Source organism: Gorilla gorilla, chromosome 13 (genome assembly GCF_029281585.2).
Source record: "Gorilla gorilla gorilla isolate KB3781 chromosome 13, NHGRI_mGorGor1-v2.1_pri, whole genome shotgun sequence".
Lineage (NCBI taxonomy): Eukaryota > Metazoa > Chordata > Mammalia > Primates > Hominidae > Gorilla > Gorilla gorilla.
The window spans coordinates 123440259-123458719 of NC_073237.2; the positions used below are offsets into that span (position 1 = coordinate 123440259).

General features: G+C 42.1%; 1 protein-coding gene across 18 annotated transcripts in view; it reads left to right on the plus strand.

The window, feature by feature from the left end:
* The window catches only part of RALGPS1 (Ral GEF with PH domain and SH3 binding motif 1), a 307580-nt gene that overhangs the window by 148373 nt on the left and 140746 nt on the right, over positions 1-18461 (plus strand). For all 18 annotated transcript variants that reach the window (XR_008668562.2, XM_031014342.3, XM_031014340.3 and 15 more), the window contains one exon: positions 5255-5381. Coding sequence is in view for 17 of the 18 variants with exons in the window: in XM_031014342.3 (XP_030870202.1) it covers positions 5255-5381 (127 nt within the window). In the remaining variant the exon portion in view is untranslated. The remainder of the gene's footprint in view (positions 1-5254; positions 5382-18461) is intronic.

Sequence of the window (18461 nt, forward strand, 5' to 3'; positions counted from 1 at the left end):
GGAATCATACCAGATGCAGGGAACAGTAGAGTGGATGCAGCCAGCATGGTCAGCCTCCTCATGGAGTCCATAATTTGTTGAGGGAGACACAAATGTTATCATACAGGCAAGCACAATCATGATCAATATTATGGAAGAAAATCCCAGGGTGCCTCAAGACTTCTAAACTTTACTAGAAGTGAAGCTAGACTTAGTGAAATGTTCTTTAACCTTACTTTCTTATGTCTTTTCTTGAACAAGAATGGTTTTAGTATCTGTTTGACTCTGGGTAAGCAGACAATTTACTTTCTTCTATGTAGTTCTGATGGTTTCTTCCTGAGGCTTCCCATAAACTCCAAAATCTGAGGGACCCTCAAGTTCAGATGAGGTTTGCAATTTATAGTTCTTGTAATGAAAGCTTAAAACGTGTGAGTAAATGCTGTTATTTTCTGAGTAAACAAACCCTATATTTAAAAAATTAAACCTAAAAAAATTATTATCAGCATTACATGCACGTGAATTTTAAAAATCACTAAGTACTGAAAGGTTTAGTGAAACAACTAACATTCGTCACTCATCTCTCCACACCCCAATTATTCCCCAGAGGCAACCACTTTCAGTTTATTGGCTTCTTCTAGTAGTTTCTGCCATATACTTACCAATGTGCTTTTGCTACAGTTTCTTGACCCATCTGCTTTAGACAGCATCTGGTGACTTCTTTGTATGGTAGATGTTGGTTTAGTTTTCCTGAACCACCTTCCCTTGTTCCTCAAACACATTCATCATTATAGTGAAATCACTTTTGTTAAATGAATATTTGGTGTTTTAATGATTAGGAATGAGTAAATATGCGTCACTATATAGTCAAGTAGTAAACTATGAATAACATGTCCTTCCTTGAATATTTTGTCATTTCCCTGGATTTATTTATTTTTTTGTTTTGCTTTTGGTTTTGGTTTTGGTTTTGGTTTGTTTTGTTTGGTTTTTTTTGTTTGTTTGTTTTTTGTTTTTTTGTTTTGGGTCTTTCTATTGCCCAGGCTGGAGTGTAATAGCTCATAGCTCACTGCAACCTTGAACTCCTGGGCTCAAGCAATCCTCCCGCCACAGCCTCCTGAATAGCTGGGACTACAAGTGTGCACCACCATGCCCAGCTAATTTTTTAAATTATTATTATATTTTTGAGATAGAGTCTCACTCTGTAGCCTAGACTAGAATGCAGTGGCCCACCCTTGGCTCACTGCAACCTCCGCATCCCGGGTTCAAGGAATTCTCCTGCCTCAGCCTTCTGAGTAGCTGGGATTACAGGCGCACACCACCAGGCCCGGCTAATTTTTGTATTTTTAGTAAAGATGGGGTTTCACCATGTTGGTCAGGCTGGTCTCAGACTCCTGACCTCATGATCTGCCCACCTCAACCTCCCAAATTGCTGGGATTACAGGCGTGAGCCACCGTGCCCGGCCTTAAAATATTTTTGTAGAAATGACATCTTGCTATGTTGCCCAGGCTGGTATCAAACTCCTGGCCTCCCAAAGTAGTGAAATTATAGATGTAAGCTACCATGCCCTACCTATTTTTCTGGAATTTCTAAATATCTTAAAAAACTTTTTCTTATCCTATCTACCAGATATCTAAGTAATCCTAAAATTATTTTATGTTTATTTTTTATTATATATAATAAATATGTCTGTCCCCTCCCCTCCATGTGCCATCATGTCAGGTTTTTAATCAAGCCTTCTTTTTCTCTGGGGACATCTCTTCCAGGGCTGATCCAGTGTGCACCAGTTGTTCTTAAGGCCTGCTATTCATTGGTCATCCCGGAATCTCCCTTTGCTCCTCCTGGATTGGATCCACAATTTCCTGTTTCCCATGTCTTACTAATTCCTGGCTTATTCCTGCATTTATCTAGAGGAAATTCTCAGTTTTCAAATACATCATGGGAAATACATGTTTAGGGTTTTCTGATGTCTTCTAGTGACTTATGCACTGTTCTTGAGAAATCTGATACTGTCTGAGTCTCATTTGTAGGCACAGAAGGGAGCAGATGAGTAAAATTAACTAGATTTAGCCCTTCTGAATGTCTGTGTGAGTGTGTGGGGCAAGTTGGGGATGAGGCATAGAAGATAGGCTGATCAGCTCTGAGGTGCTGTCCATACAGGCACTTGACAGGCTGGGCAGGTAGGCTGGGCATGGCAAGGAACATGGGCAGTCCCCCAGCTGAGACCAGAGAACCAGTGGCCTGAGCCCTGGGAGCCAGCTTGGCCCAGGCACAGTGTGTGTGAGGAGGACATCCAGATTTGTTTAATGGCTGGCATTGCCAAACAAGTAAGGGTTCTAGGTTGTATTAATAAAGAATGACCTCCTGAATAAGGGGAGTGAGTGGTCGGCTTAACAACGGAGCAGTTCTTTGTCTGGGCATGGTGGCTCATGCCTGTAATCCCAACACTTTGGGAGGCCAAGGCTGGCGGATCAGCTGAGATCAGGAGTTCGAGACTGGACTGGCCAACATGGTGAAACCCCGTCTCTACTAGAAATACAAAAATTAGCTGGGCTTGGTGTCATATGCCTGTAATCCTAGCTACTTGGGAGGCTGAGGCAGGATAATTGCTTGAACCCAGGAGTCAGGGGTTGCAGTGAGCTGAGATTGCACCACTCCTTTCCAGTCTGGGAGACAGAGTGAGACTCCGTCTCCACAAAGACAAAACAAAACAAACCACAGTGGAGCTGTTTTCCAGTAGGTATGTGGTTCTGGTCTGAGTATATATTGTTCATTGGCAAATTTCTCATCCTTAAGTGTTCATTTCAAATGCTGCCTCTCTATATAGCTTTCCTTGACACTTCCTTTTCCCATAATTCATTTATAATAATAATAATTATTTTACAGACAGTGTCTTGCTCTGTCACCCAGGCTGGAGTACGGTGGCGCAATCAAGACTCACTACAGACTCACTACAGCCTCAACCTCCTGGACTTAAGCAATCTTCCTGCTTCAGTCTCCCAAGTAGCTCATTTATTATTTGTCTGGGTTATCAGTCTCTGTTTACTTACCACATTGCTATACTATATCTCTCTCCTGTCTTGAATCAAGTTCCCCAAAGATATTTGGAAAAGTTACTTAATACTTGTGATTATGAACTGGAAATGGAGGTAAAAGTCCTTGCTCCATTTTTACCACTGGGCTTTGTGAAGATTAGATGAGTTGTATATTACAGTGTCTTACAAACAGCAAGTAGAAGATGGTGTTTTTCCCTGTCCATTTTAGCAGACCAGTTAAGCAGCCATTGTCCTGAGCATCTGTGTAGCATCCCCACACTGAGATGTCCTGAATTCCCTAGTGGGAAAAGAAAAGTTCACTTTTATTCTTCAACTTCTTCAGCACCAGAACCTTCCTTTCAGCATATTCTTCTGCCTCTCCTTACCGAAGTTCATAAGCTGTCACTGCTCCTGTGCAAGTGGGCTGTCTTATGGCTGCATCCTCTGTGGTCCCAGAGGCTGAAGATGAAGGAACCAGGCAGGGCCTGCCCAAAGCAGCCCAGGGCTCCCTAATGCACCAGACATGGCCTGAGTTTGGGAATTGCAGACCAGGTCTCAGGAACTGCACTGCTTCCCCAGGTGCTAGGCAGTCGTTTTCCCACTCCTCTCCGTTGCACGATGGGGCTTTTGAACACTGGCCTACGTCAGTCTGATGGACATGGTGGGTCTCTTGTTCTAGGTTCTTGCACAGAGCATCAAGGTCTGAAGAACTTGGCCAAAGGGACTCCAACCCTGGGGCTTCTGTTTATTCATGCTCTTGGGCTTACATTGACCTCCAATCCCAGAAGCACTAGGCCCTGGCAGCTAGACTCACAGGTGCTGCCAGCATCAGCCTCATGCTTTGCCTCAGCCACCCCTCCCCGAACTCCTCCTTTTAAGCCTGGCCTTTCTGCCTAGACTTCTTTCCTTAAAGCCACGTTTAGTCAGCCATGTTGCCATTTTCTGGCACTGGGCCTTGACTTGGGACTTTCAGGTTAACCACAGCCTGAGTCCTTAGCATAAAGTCTTGAAAACCAGGAGTTCTGGTTTCTGTTCCTTTCTTTTGAGAAGGCTTCAGATGCACATTGAGCCGCTGTTTACATACCAGAGATCTCAGTCACAAAGGATTTGCTTCTCTAATCTCTGACTAGGGATACCTGTTCATCCTGTATTTGCTTAACTAAGTTGCCCCTTCGATGACTGCATGTAGAAAAGAAGGTTATCTTCTTTTGATTAAAATTACCACACCCAGTGTAAATATGATACAGTTGACTGTAGGGGATCTGGAGGATATAGCCTGGATTTGAGTGGTGGCTTGGCTTTGTATACATGGGCATGTGAATTGTGTGGAACTTACTGGGACTTTCAGCCCTGGAGATGGTGAGGAGAGCAAATAGCTGTGGATGCAGGGAAAGAGACCTGATGTAGCTGTGAAATAACTCTTCAGGTGACCCTGAGCAGTCTGCTTTTCTACCTCAGCACCTTGCTGTTGTAGGCTCTCTGCACCCACAAGTTGCTGTTATGTGGGGGATTCTGACATCATGTAGAAGAGTGGGCCAGGTCGCTTTGGGGGATAACTTCCAAGTGTGAGATTCTGTGACAATGACAAGATTGAAGCTTTCCATCTCTGTGATGTAGGGAAGGCAAACCCTAAAATTGGTGCTTAGCCCTGGAGGGTTCTTGGCTTCGCCCAGGAGAGAATTCAAGGGTGAGCTGGTGGTGTTAGACAACAGCTTTTATTGAAGTGGCACTGTATAGCAGCAGCAGCAGAGATGTTGCTTCTTGTGGTATGGGGCTTACCCCACAGGCATTGTGCCCAGAGTAGCAGCTCAGAGGCAGGTCATATTTATATGTGTTTTTAGTTACATGCAAATCAAGGTGCAGATTATGCAGAAATTTCTAGAAAAAGGGTGGTAACTTTCAGGCCATTGCCATGGAAAGGGGTGGTAACATCCAGGTGCTGCTATGGCAATGGTAAACTGACGTGGCACAATGGTGGACGTGTCTTATAGAAAGCTGCTTCTGCCTCGTCCCTGTTTTAGCTAGTCCTCAATTTGGTCCAGTGTCCAAGCCCCACCTCTGGAGTCGAGTCCTGCCTCCTACCTCATATGCACGAAACAGCCTTTTAAAATCCTTAGTTCTGTCCAGGATTTGGCACACCATAGATGTGTCACTTAGGATTTTCCCTTTTAGTCTTCATCCACAGTTATCCACTCTTTAGCTTCTTCTGGTTTATTTATTTTGCTATATTTTCTTCTCATTCTAGCTTTTAAATCGAAAAGACAAGACTACCTTTGAGAAATTGGACTACCTGATGTCGAAAGAAGATAATTACAAGCGGACACGGGAATATATCCGAAGCCTGAAGATGGTTCCAAGTATTCCCTATCTAGGTAGGAGTTTGAATTGGCTTATTATTTTTTAAGAAACCTACTCGGTGCCAAATAAGATGTTTTTACAGTTTCTACCTGAAAAATTTCCAGGAAGCGACATGGCCCGTAGATAAAGAGGCAGTTGGTTGGCTCTTTGGGTTGGAACAGGCTGTTGATACTTCCCAAGGTTGGAAACCTGGATTAGGGTGATATACAAGTGATGTTCTGCTTTTTATATAAAAGACCTGTGGGCCCCAGGGTTCCCCAGGCTGCAGCCCAGATGGGTCACAGTGAGAGGTGATAAGACTCTTACTGGTTCATCCACATCCTCCTGAACTGGGGCATGTCAGGCACAAACCCTCTGTTCTGGTTCTCTGGGCATTATTAGTATATTTCATATTTGTACAAATAAAATTATAGTAATGTTTATTAATTTTTCTGGTTAGAAAATAATGCATGTTAATTGTAAGGAATTAGAGAAAAAAGTTAATATCTTTTGTTATCTCACGTAAAGATATTTGCTTCATATCTTATTGATTTGGGTATATCTAAAATATGTATGCTTACTCTATCCTAAAAATGTTATTTTTATCTTAAAAATTTTATCTACTTTTCGATGCTATGACTCATTCCCATCAGATGGATTTGTCAAACTCGAATCTGCTCTCCAATATTGACCATTTAAGGCAGCAGCCCTCAACCTTTTTGGCACCAGGGACCAGTTTCCTGGAAGACAGTTTTTCCACGGATGGAGAGTGGGCTTAGGAGAGTGGTTTCAGGATGAAGCTGTTCCACCTCAGATGATTACTCTGAGGAGAAGCACACAACCTGGATCCCTCACATGTGCAGTTCACAGTAGGGTTCGCGCTCCTATGAGAATCTAATGCTGCCACTGATCTGACAGGGGGTGGAGCTCAGGCAGTAATGCTTGCTAGCCCATCGCTCACCTCTTGCTGTGTGGCCCAGTTCCTAATAAGGAGTTGGGAACCCCTGATTTAAGGTATTTCTACATTTTTGCTATTAAAATGTCTCAATGAACATCCTTATTGCAAAAACTTTCTACATGTAGTTATGATTATTACCTTGTGATAAATTCCTAGAAGTGTGCACAGCTTCAAAACGTATGCAAAAACGTATGCCTTTTCATGTATATTTCCAAAATACACTCCAGAGAAGTTGTGTCAATTTGTACTTTCATCAGAAGGGGATGAAATTGCCTGTTTCTCCCACATTACAAATACTGTGCTTTTTCATGGTTTTCCTTTTCCTTTTTCTTTCTTTCTTTTTTGTCTTTGCCAATTTGATAGGTGAAAAATACTTCTTGTAGTTTGGGTGTCAGGGTTTTGCCAGTTTTATGAAAAAATCTTTTGATCTTTTATGATCTAAAATAATTCTAATAACAAGGGAAACCAACATTATATAGAAGTGACTCCTGATATTTGCAAGGGATCTAGTGCAATTTTTTGAAGTTACATTTTTGACAATTTTAAAATTTCTCAATGAGCATTGTTTATTTAGATTTTCTTTCTTTTAATTAAAAATTAATTAGAATATTTAATTCTTTTAAAGCCAACTTGGAAAATTTGTTTTTTAGTAGAAAATTGTCCATTTGTTCCAGATTTTCAATATTACTAGCATAGAGTTTTTTTCTTATTTAATTTTTTGACAATATAATATTCTCTTATAAATTTGAATCTCTCTCTCTCTATATATATACACTAAATACTAAAGCAAGTATAACTAAAAATATGCTAAAACTAAAAAATACTAAAGCAAACATATATATATATATATAACCATATATATATATATGGTTATATTTGCTTTAGTATTTCTAATAGTTTAGTATTTCTCATACTTTGTATTTTTTGTTTTCTTTCTTTTTTAAAATTTACCTCCTTGCCTGAGGTTTGTCTATTGGTCTTTCCAAAGATTAAATTTTGGATTTGTTTTCAGTCACACTGTCTTTCTGCTTTTTAGTTTACTGTATTTTATCAATCAAGGATGTGCATTTTCTTTCCACATTTTAACACTTCTGAAATTGGGATACATCTTGCAATTGATAACAAAGCATTGTGACATTTTTTAATTGGCAGCAGTTTTTCTTAGTGATACATAAAAAAAGACACACCTGATAAAAGGTGACATCTTAAACGTAATGAAATATGGACTTTCCATGTTTGTCTCTTATGATTCATCTCTCCTGTTTTCCTGAAGTTGCTTCGCCATTTCTGTTAACTACTAGAGTTGAATTACTGGTTTATTTGTGTATATGTTTTTTTTTTTCACTTTAATATAGAAAACAGTTAAGGCTATACATTTTCCTCTAATTACTGCTTTTGTTGCATCCTGCGTGTTTTGGTGTGTAATAGTCTCAGTGATATTCTTTAAATACTCCCTATAGTTTTAATTTTTCTTTTATGCAAATATTATTTAAGACAGTGTTTTTTTCATTTTCAAGGGCTTAGGCTTTTGTTTTTATTTTTAAAAGAGTTTACTGAAATATAATTAATACATAATCCATTTAAAGTGTACAATTCACTGGTTTTTAGTAATAATCACAGTTGTGCAAACCATCACCATGATCAGTTTTAAAGCATTTTTATCACTCCATAAAGAAACCCCACGCCCATGAGCAGTCATTCCCATTTCCCTCTAGCTAACCCTCCTCTCCCACCTTCAGCCTTAGGCAACTATTAATCTACTTTGTGTCTCCACACATTTTCCTATTCTAGAAATTTCATATAAATCCAATCATACAATATGCTGTCTTTATGACTGGCTTCTTTCTCATAGCATCATGTTTTCAAGGTTCATCCATGCTAGAGCATGATTAGTACTTCATTCCTTCTTATTGCCAAATAATATTCCATTGTACAGATGCACCACGTTTAATTTATCCATTTGTTTTTTTAGACAGGGTCTGGCTCTTTTGCCCAGGCTGGAGTGCAGTAACATGATCTTGGCTCACTACAGCCTGAAACTCCTGGGTTCAAGTAATCCTCCCGCCTCAGCCTCCCAAGTAGCTGGGACTACAGGTGCATGCCACCACGTCCAGCTAATTTTTTTGTATTTTTTGTAGAGACGAGGTTTCGCCATGTTGCCTAGGCTGGTCTCAAATCCCTGAGCTCAAGCAATCTGCCTGCCTTGGCCTCCCGATATCCATTTATTTGATAAACATTTGAATTGTGTTCATTCTTTGACTTATGAATAATGCTTCTATGAATGGCTTAGGTTTTTAAAAACATAGTCTTCTCTAATTTTTGAGATTTGTTTTGTGGCTTAATGTAAGATTGGTTTTTATACATGTTTCATGGTGCATGCTGGAAAAGAAGGTGTAATGTCTCAAATTAATCTATAATTGCGTTGTAATGTTCAAATTATAAATTTTTGACAACTTGGTCTATCCAGAAAGAAATATATGTTACAGTCCCCTTATATTTCTAGTAGTTTCTGCCTTACATATTTAGTATATAGAAATTTGTAACAGTTGTAGATTCATTGTGAAGTACTCCATACAAAGTTATCTTGGTTCCATTTGTTACTTGCTTTTACTTCTATTGTCTGATATTAATTGTGTGACATCTATTTTATTTTTCATTTGGATTTTTTGGCTAAGTGAAGACATTATTTGTATTGATAGATAATATTTTACATATTTAAGGGTCACGTGGTATTTTGTTACATTCATAGAATGTATAATAATCAAGTCAGGGTATTTGGGGGTATCCAGCACCTTGAGTATTCATCATTTCTGTGTGTTGGGAACATTTCACGTCCTCTCTTTTAGCTACTTCAAAATACACAATACAGTGTTAACCATAATCACCCTACTCTGCTATTGAACATTGGAACTTATACCTTCTCTCTAACTATGTTTGTACCCATTAACCAACCTCTCTTTATTCCTCCTTCCCACCCACACACACTTCCCAGCCTCTGGTATCTATCATTCTACTCTCTGCCTCCATAAGATCAGCTTTTTTAGCTAGCACATATGAGTGAGAACATGTGATAGTTGTCTTTCTGTGCCTGGCTTATTTCACTTAACATAGTGACCTCCAGCTGCATCCATATTGCTGCAAATGACAGGATTTCATTCTTTTTATGGCCAAGTAGTACACCATTGTGTGTGTGTGTGTGTGTCTGTGTGTGTGTGTGTGTGTGTGTGTGTGTATAATATTTTCTCTATCCATTTATCTGCTGATAAACACTTAGGTTTATTCCATATCTTGGGTAAGGTGAATACTGCTGCAATAAACATGCAAGTACAGTACTGGTTTCTTTTCCTTTGGATAAGTACCCAGTGGGATTGCTGGATTGTATGGTAGCTCTATTTTTAGTTTTTCAAGCAATCTCTATACTGTTTTCTGCAGTGGCTGTACTAACATACATTCCCACCAACAGTGTGTAGTTCCCTTTTCTCCACATTCTTGCCAGCATGTTATTTTTTGTCTTTTTAATAATAACCATTGTGGCTGGCCCAAGATGATATCTCATTGTGGTTTTGATTCATTTGCATTTATTTTATAATTCTTTGGCTATAGTTTAGATTTTAATTTTTTATTTTATTATTATTATTTTTTTGAGACTCAGTTTCACCCTTGTTGCCCAGGCTGGAGTGCAGTGGCGCCGTCTCGGCTCATTGCAACCTCTGCCTCCCGGGTTCAAGCAATTCGCCTGCCTCAGCGTTCCGAGTAGCTGGGATTACAGGTGCCTGCCACTAAGTTTTGTATTTTTGGTAGAGACGGGGTTTCACCATGTTGGCCAGGCTGGTCTCTAACTCCTGACCTCAGGTGATCTGCCTGCCTCAGCCTCCCAAAGTTCTGGGATTACAGGCATGAGCCATGGTGCCTGGCCGAGATTTTAATATTTTAAGTTGCCTTGATTTAGTCATGATTCTTGGAAACAGCATTTAGTTGGACCGTGCATGAGAAGCCTTGCCTTTTAGTAGGGGAATATACCACTTTCATATTTGTTTCACCTTATGCCATAGATTGAATTCTATTTCTTTCTTTTTTTCATGCTTTTGCATCTTTCCTTGTTTTCTTCTTTGGCTTACCATAAACTGCAGTGTCTTTCTACTTGGTTACTGGCAAATCCCCATCTCAGGTCTGCAGATGGAAGGCATGTTGCTGTGCACAGCTCCCAAGTCCATTTCCATCACACCTGAGGCTCATCAATTGAGAGATAACGTTGATGGTACTACCGTGAGGGTAGCCTAGTGCAGCCCACGGGTTCCACTAGCAGAGGTGTTCCAGGGTCATTAAGGATGGCCTCTTCTCTCGAATAAGGATGATCATGAGAGCTGCTGTGCATTGTTTGCTTTCTCTGTGCCTAGCACTTTGCTAGGCATTTGAATGCATCATTTCACTGAATGCGCACAATAGCCCAGTGAATAAGCAGGCAGTGAGAGGTTGCCTAAGGTCACATAACTGGAAAGTAACAGAGCCAGGACTGGGCCCAGATGGCCTGGCTATAAGCCCTAAGCTCTTGACACTGCCCTCTCCTGATTCCCCACCCTATTCAGGTCATTATTTTCCTACACACCCTTGTGGTTACCACCTGTGTCCTCTGGCTATTTATGACTTGTGGGTGGCCCCCATCAGGCACTGTGTGAAGGGTATAAATTATTGCTCCTGTTTCTTGTGACATTCCCTGTTGTGGGACCACAAAGCAGTGCAGTCTTGGGCTTCCAAGGGCATTGGTCAGCCTGTGCCAGCCTTCAGGCCTCTTGCCCCTCAGAGTTTCTAGACACATGCAGCCCCCCATGTCCTTGGTCACCTCATCTCAGCTGCTGCTTCCTGGCAGGTGCTTCCCAAGAGGCTCCATGGAGGCCTCCATCCTCCTGCATTCTTCCTGCTTCTGACTCTAAGCGAGTCCAGCTGAACTGCTGTGGTCTTATCCCTTCAGCCTTATGATTATTTTCCTCTCCCTTTAAACCAGGTGGACTACATTTCTTATGTTGCGTCTGACATATACAAGTCAGAGGGAGAGAAGAGGAGGTGACTGCCACCTGCTCTCTGTTCTTGGGATAGTGTATGAGGGTTTACCATGGGGTGCCATAGTTTGCTTAAAAAAGAATGAAGCAAGACCTCCTGAGGCAGCTGGGAGTTCCACCTGCATGCATGTCTGGTTGCCTTGGACATACCCTACCTAAATCCAGGTTGTGTATTCTTCTCAAAAACACAACCTGTCCCAGGGACAGATTTGTTTATTTAAAGAGGAATAGTTATATAATTCCTGGAAAGTACAACATAGGAAAAAATATCTGAAACCATTTGTTTTTTATCTGGCAAAGTCCTCACTATAGGTCTTTTCCCCCTTGGGGTGAGAGGAGGCTGTTTTTCTGGGAGGAACTGTAGGTCAGTCCCTGATACTTCAAGCTGCTTTGTTACTTCTGTTGCTTGAGACCGTGAATGCTGCTTCAGCAGTTATTTGTCTCTAATAGCAATTATGGGCTTTATTTTTGTAACAATTCTTTTAACCCTCTGTGGAAGATTCTATATGCTAACTGGGCTCCTGTGACTATTCACATATGTGTCTCTTTGTTCCATGTAAAGATGCCTTTATGTAGTACTAGCCTTTGTTACTAACCGCGTGGGGGTGATTCTGACTCCTTTTAATGCAAATTGTAGAGCCAGTTGGCTGTACTTTGGTGTAGTGAGTTCCTGATGAAACATAATTTTAAAAATACTGAGGGAAAAATGTATTACATTTATAAAATAAGACTCTTTGAATCAAAAAGTTTCTTGCAGATTACTTCAAAGTGTGAAAACAGTGTTGAGAAATAGTTCAATTATTTGCAGCTGATTTTATCTGATAGCAGCTCCTTGCAAATACCCGGTTAGATTGGAATGATAACAAAAGCAAGCAAAGAGCTTTGAAGAATGTCTACATCATTTGCTTATAAATAGCTGTATTGATTTAGGGGGTGTTTTGTTCTTACTACTTATTTCCTTCAGGAAATAACTAAATTAGAAATGTGATGGATCTTAAATGGTTTAGAGCTGATTCTAAAAGTAACCATAGCAGTGTGGAAAATTATGATCTCTCAAGGAACAAAAATTAGGTATTCTAACACTTCTGGATAGTAAGAAAACATTTGGAGACATTGTTAGTAAATTTACCCAGACTTCTAACATGTGAAGTAAATTTCTAGAACGTAAGTTATTCTTTCAAACAAGCAAACCTTTCCATTTTTCAAAAAGTAAGACTTTATTTGCAAATATAAATTCTAAAGTTTAAAATCAAGACAAATTTTTCCAAATATAAAATCAACAGGGCTAAACTGTTGGATATCTAAAAGGGCTTTCAAAAAGAAGTGATCATTGGTCAAAAAAAGTGTTTACTCTGATGCCCCAAAGCCTCCCAGTCAGACACCACCCCTGCCCTCATGGAGCTCACAGTCCAGTTGTGATCACCAGCACTGGACAAGAAACTACAAGTGAGCTGAGCATTATGAAGGAAAAGGCAAAGGAGCAAACCAAGGGGGCCCCGGCTAGTCTGGGGGAACCAGGAAGGGCTTTCTGGAGGGAAGTAGAGTCCTGAAGGATGAATAAGCTGGGTGAAGAGATGGGAAGTGAGCATTTTACACAAAGATGACAGCTTGTGCAAGAACCCTAAAGTGAGGAAAAACATGTTTGTTAGAAAAACTGGCCGGAGAGTAGTGAATGAGGGGGAAGGTGTCATGTGGAGCAGCTGCAGTGGAAGGGAGGGGAAGATTGCTTAGGGCCTAGACATGGGAGTCAGGAGGGAGTGGGGAGCGCAGGCTCTGACCAACCTAGAAGCAATAGGGAGCCATGAAAGGGTTTTAAGCAAGGGCATGCTGGGTTGGATTTGCATTGAACACACATCACCTTGGCTGCAGCAAGTGGCTTTGAGGAGGTCAGGCTGGAGGAGTGAAGGCCAGTTAGGGGATCCTGTAGAAGCCTGTGATGAGTCACTGTATTTCAGAAATTTCCAGGGAGGGGGAAGTCTCTTTAAAAGCAGTTCATTTTAGAGCAAAGCCTTGGAGAGACCTAAAACAGTTGTCAGAGAGTATATCCCTTATACCTGATGAAGACACATAGCATGTCCTTGTACTCTGGTTTTGAGAATCCATTTGTGCGTTTCAGCTGTGGGACCCCTTAAAGCAGAGAGGAAAGAGCAAGCAAGGGTGGGATCAAGCCAAGGATGCGGCAGAGCTGCTGCTTCCCTGAACAGGGATATGAGTGGTGGCCGTTGCCCCCTTGATGGGGGCCACCACCCTAGGACCAAGGTGCAGTAGTTCCCTTGTCAGGATTAGCAATAATGTTAACTGGCTGTCCCTAGGTTGGCCAGCTTTTAATGCCCAACTGAAAAAATTCCATTCCACATGCAGGAAATCCAGCCTTTTTTTCATTTCCCCTCCCCACGTTTCCAAGTTTCCCCAAGGAGCACTCATTTGTTCCACAGATCCATCCTGGTTGTTGCTTGGTGCCTCAGCCAGCTGCCTGGCCCCAGACTTCTGAGCCCTCCCGCTGGTCCCCTCCTGCCTTTCCCAGTTGGACCTGTGTGGAACCAGGCTGCTTCCTTAGCTGGAAAAGGAGGTATCTGTCAGTCCACAAAGCAAAGCTTAAGGCTGGATTCTGGTCTGCCTGCGCATGGAGCAATAGGCCATGTTCCTTTTTCTATTCTGACCTGATGGCCACATGCTACAGGGGCCAACTTGCTGCCCTCCCCACCCCCAGCCCAGGAAGCCTTTGAACAAATCTCCCCTTCCCTAAATCTAGGCATTCAACCCTCTCTGGGATCCAGCAAGCAAGGAAAAGCTTCCCTCGACCCCAGGCTCAAACATACTTCCCAGTCAACAGAATGATCTCAAAGACACTATCCCATCCAAAATGAAGGAAACTATTTCCATGATTTTGAAGAGTGGTTAGCTACATTTTGTTTCAAATCTCTCCCTTCCAGAAGGGAAGAGATTGCCTTTACTTTTGCAATCTCCAGATTTGTTACCTTAAAATTCACATTTTTTCTGGAACTCCGTAGTCTTTCTCATTTCTTACAAAAGGCCAGTGGGTGTTATTAAAACCCCCATTTTATGAATGAAGAAAAAAACATAGCTTGACTCATGACTTACCCAACATCATATCCCAGGCGGATACCAAGTTTAACTCAAGATCTCATGCTTACTGCTGAGGTTCCACCCAGCCTTAACTTACGCATCCTCCTTTTAATATCTCCGTCTCCATGGAAATAAACAGTAGAAGGAAAACATGTGGGGGCCAAGAAAGGAGCACTAGGTGGAAAGGCTTGTTTTCCGAATGCTTTGCTGCCCAGAGTGGGAGAACCTTGTCCCATTTGTCCCTTCTGGGGCAAAGGGAGGATCTGCAGTCAGCTTTTCTCTGGGTTAAGAAGTTGTGTCTGACCCTGCAAAACGAGGTGTGAGCATAAGCCCATTTTGTGCAAGAAAAAGTGTTTTCATGGTAGGAATCTTTATACTCATTAGGATGACTATTCCTCTTTGACTTCCTTTAGTTTTTTGGATTTCGAATTAGAAACTAACACTAATTACAAAAACTCATGTTTACTGTTTTACTATGTGATTGCACTGCATTATCTCATTTAATCCTCCCAACACTCCTTCCTCTGAGGGAGGCATTATTTTTATCTTATTTGCTAGCTGCAAAATATGAACAAGATTCACATTAAAGTTTACACACTAGTAAATGGTGAGATCAGTGCTTGTATCCAGGTCTGACTCCAGTGCCCCAACCACTAACCTCAAAATATGCCATATGTTTCCCAGAACAGGCCTTTAACCTCTGGGAAAAACCACTGCTGAGAAGGAAAGTACTTCTAGGGACTCTTCCTGTGTGGAACAAGGAGACTTCCTGGTGGGAGGTCCTGGAGAAGCACATTGACTCATGGGTGGGGACAGAGTGGATTGAGTGGACACTGGTCTTCTACTGACGCATTCTTATTGTCCTCTTGTACCTGGGCTGGCCCTAATAAAGAAAAGGATTGGGACAAAGGAAAGACTGGGGAGCTTCTACATCCTCAGGACCAACCTGGAGCCATTGGGATGTTTCATGTAGTAGCTCTTCAGATGGCCCCTGATGATTTCTGTTCCCTAGTATTTGTATCCTTGTATAATCTCTTCCCCTTGAGTGTAGGCAGAACATAGTGATTTGCTTCTAACAAATATGACAGAAATAATGGGATGTCCCTTCCAAGATTTTAAAGACTATCCCTTTTATGTTGAGTGCTTGCCCTTTCTACTCTCTTTTGGATCATTCATCCTGGAGGAATCCAGCTGCTCTGTGTTTGGCAGTCGTGTGAAGAGGCCTGTGTGGCATGGGATTGAGACCTGCCAACAACCATGTGAGGGAGTTTGGAAGAAGATTCTGCTAAAAAGGCGAGCCTTCAGATGAGACTGCAGCCCCAGCCAATAGCTTGACTGAAGTCTCATCACAGACCTTAAACCAGAGACACCCAGCTAAGACATGCCCAAATTCCCAATCCACAGAAACTGCAAGATAATAAATGTTTATTGTAAGATGCTAAGTTTCAGAATAATTTGTCACACAGCAATGGATAACGAGCACATTGCACAACCTTTATCACTACTCCACATTTATTACTTTGTTGACCAGTCTGTACTGGGACAAAATCAACTGTAAAACTCAACACATAAAGGACTATAACATTGGCCTCTAGGGTAACAGGACGTGCTGGACTCCTCTCGAAAGCTAGTTTTGAGGTGGGGGGATTCGATAGGCTAGAGAAAGTGGTTGCTGCTTTGAGAGGTGATGAGTTCTTGCAGTTCTATGAGAAAGTTGGGTGCCTGGGGATGACTGATTAGGGTCTGAGAGAGCCTGGAATGTTACCCTTAGGAAGCCTGTTGTTCCCTGATGGAGTATACAGTGGGCTTCTGAGTACTCAAGGGAAACAAGGATATATCCTTTTTTGTGACCATCCAGAAAGGCATTTGGTGCCCACTCATTCTTTTAAAAACTTAAATATTACAACAGTAACACATTGCTTGTTGTAAAAATTATTCACACTGAAAAGAAGTTTATAAAGTAAAAAGTGAATGTGCCATTCTTCTTCTCCCACTTTCCAGAGGCAGCCAGTGTTTGCAGTGGGTATGTGTTCTTCCAGACATTCTTATCCACAAATATAAAAGTACATGCCTGTGGAGGGGCACATATGATATTGTGCTTTTTAACCAAAGTGGGAACATTTTATATGTGTTGTTTTGCACATATAAACTGTCATAGTTATTGTACAGTGGCAGCAAATCTAGAACTCCCCTGTTCTTTCTGGTAGCTCTTTGGCACCCACAGATGTATGGGCAACTTGTTGGATATCGCCTGGATGAGTGCTGATTTGTCTAGCTGTGTCCCAACTGATAAATATTTAGACTGTTTCTAGTTTTTCCCTTTTACGTATACAAGTTGAATATCCCTAATCTGAAAATCCAAAATCTAAAACATTTTGAGAGTCAACATGATGCTCAAAGAAAAGCCTCACTGGAATATTTTGGATTTCAGATTTTCAGATTAGGTTTGCTCAACAGGTAAGTATAATGCAGATATTCCAAAATCTGAAAAAGTCTGAAATCTGGAACATTTCTGGTCCCAAGCATTTTGGATAAGGGATGCTCAGCCTGTAGTGCAGTGGGGAGCATCCTTATCTGTGTGTCTTTACCCTCCTGTTAAAGTACTTCTGAAACACTGAGTGCTGGAAGTGGAATTGCTGGGGCAAAAACTCTTTGCAACTTTACAGTGCCTACTGCTGGAATGCCCTCTGAAATGCTTGCAGTTATATTTCTGCAAACAGGATATGAGTATGCCTATTTTTTCCACTCTTACCAACACTAGATATTATCCACCGTGTTTTATTTATGCTAAAATGATAGGCACAAAATGGCATTTTTTTTTAAATATACATTTCTCTGCCCACCAATTCTCTTGGGCTCTAAGTTAGGTAGCCAGGCCTTCAGGCCTCCTACCCAACTGATCAGCCACCCTCTGCCCTTGCCTCTGCTTCCTGAATATCTATCCTTATTCCATCTCCCTGTGTTCCTACCACAGGCCTGCACTGCCCTGATTGATGAGGAAAGGCTGCCTTGCTGTTGGGTTCCTGTGGAGAGGAGGCTGACCTAAATCCATCCCCTGCACACTTGCCTGGGCATTAGTCAACCTTCCAGGCTTGGAGAAGGCTGTGTGCTTCTTTTAATCGTTTTCCCTTGTTGAGATGACTAGGGCGTAGGCCTCTGTCATCACATGGCCCCAGAAGGGAATTCTAATTCCACTCCCTCCACATTAACTATCCTTCTAGGCTCTGGGCCATTCCCAGCTCTGCTGAGGCTCAGGGCAAATGTGGCCTGTCTTTCCTCCTCCAAGGAGCCCTCTCCTGGTACTGTGAGCCCTTCAGCTTCAGGATGTGCTGCAGCAGTGGGGAGGGAACATTCCTTGACTAGCCCTTGGAGCTGGATTTATTAATATCATGACCATCAGCAAGCACAGCATGGGACAGGCAGATGGCCCACCCACCTAGGAGGTGCCGCATGTGGCAGCGCTGTGGGAATGCCACGCAGATGGGAGAGATTGTCTGCGTCTGGGCTCCCAGTGTGGGCTGAGCTGGCCCAGGATGGCCATTCAGGAGAGACATGGATACTTGAATGTCTCAGGGATGGCTGGTATTGAAACATCATGTCCACAGAGGCAGAATCCCAGACGAGGGCTGGTTCAGGCCTGACTCTGAGGTTTGAGAGAGACCTGTAAGCAAGTGCCAGGCCTGGAGGCATGGATATGGGAGATGAGCCACCACTACTGGAACCCAGTTACCAGATAATGAGGACCAAGGCTTGAACCAGGTAGATTTGGTCATCTGGTGACTGCCAGAGCATCCACAAGTAGGATGTTCGGAGTAGCAAAGCAGGGGGGCTGTTGAGTCTGTAAGCTATAGGACAGTTGGCAAGAAGAGGAGCTGCAGCCTGGCAAAGGATTGGTAGCCCAGGGAGCTGTGGAACGTTCTCCAGCACTGCCCCTTGTTACTCCGTGTCCATTGTTTGAGATAAATTAGACAGACAGCTATGGACTGGCTTCCTGACATCTAGGGACCTTCTGG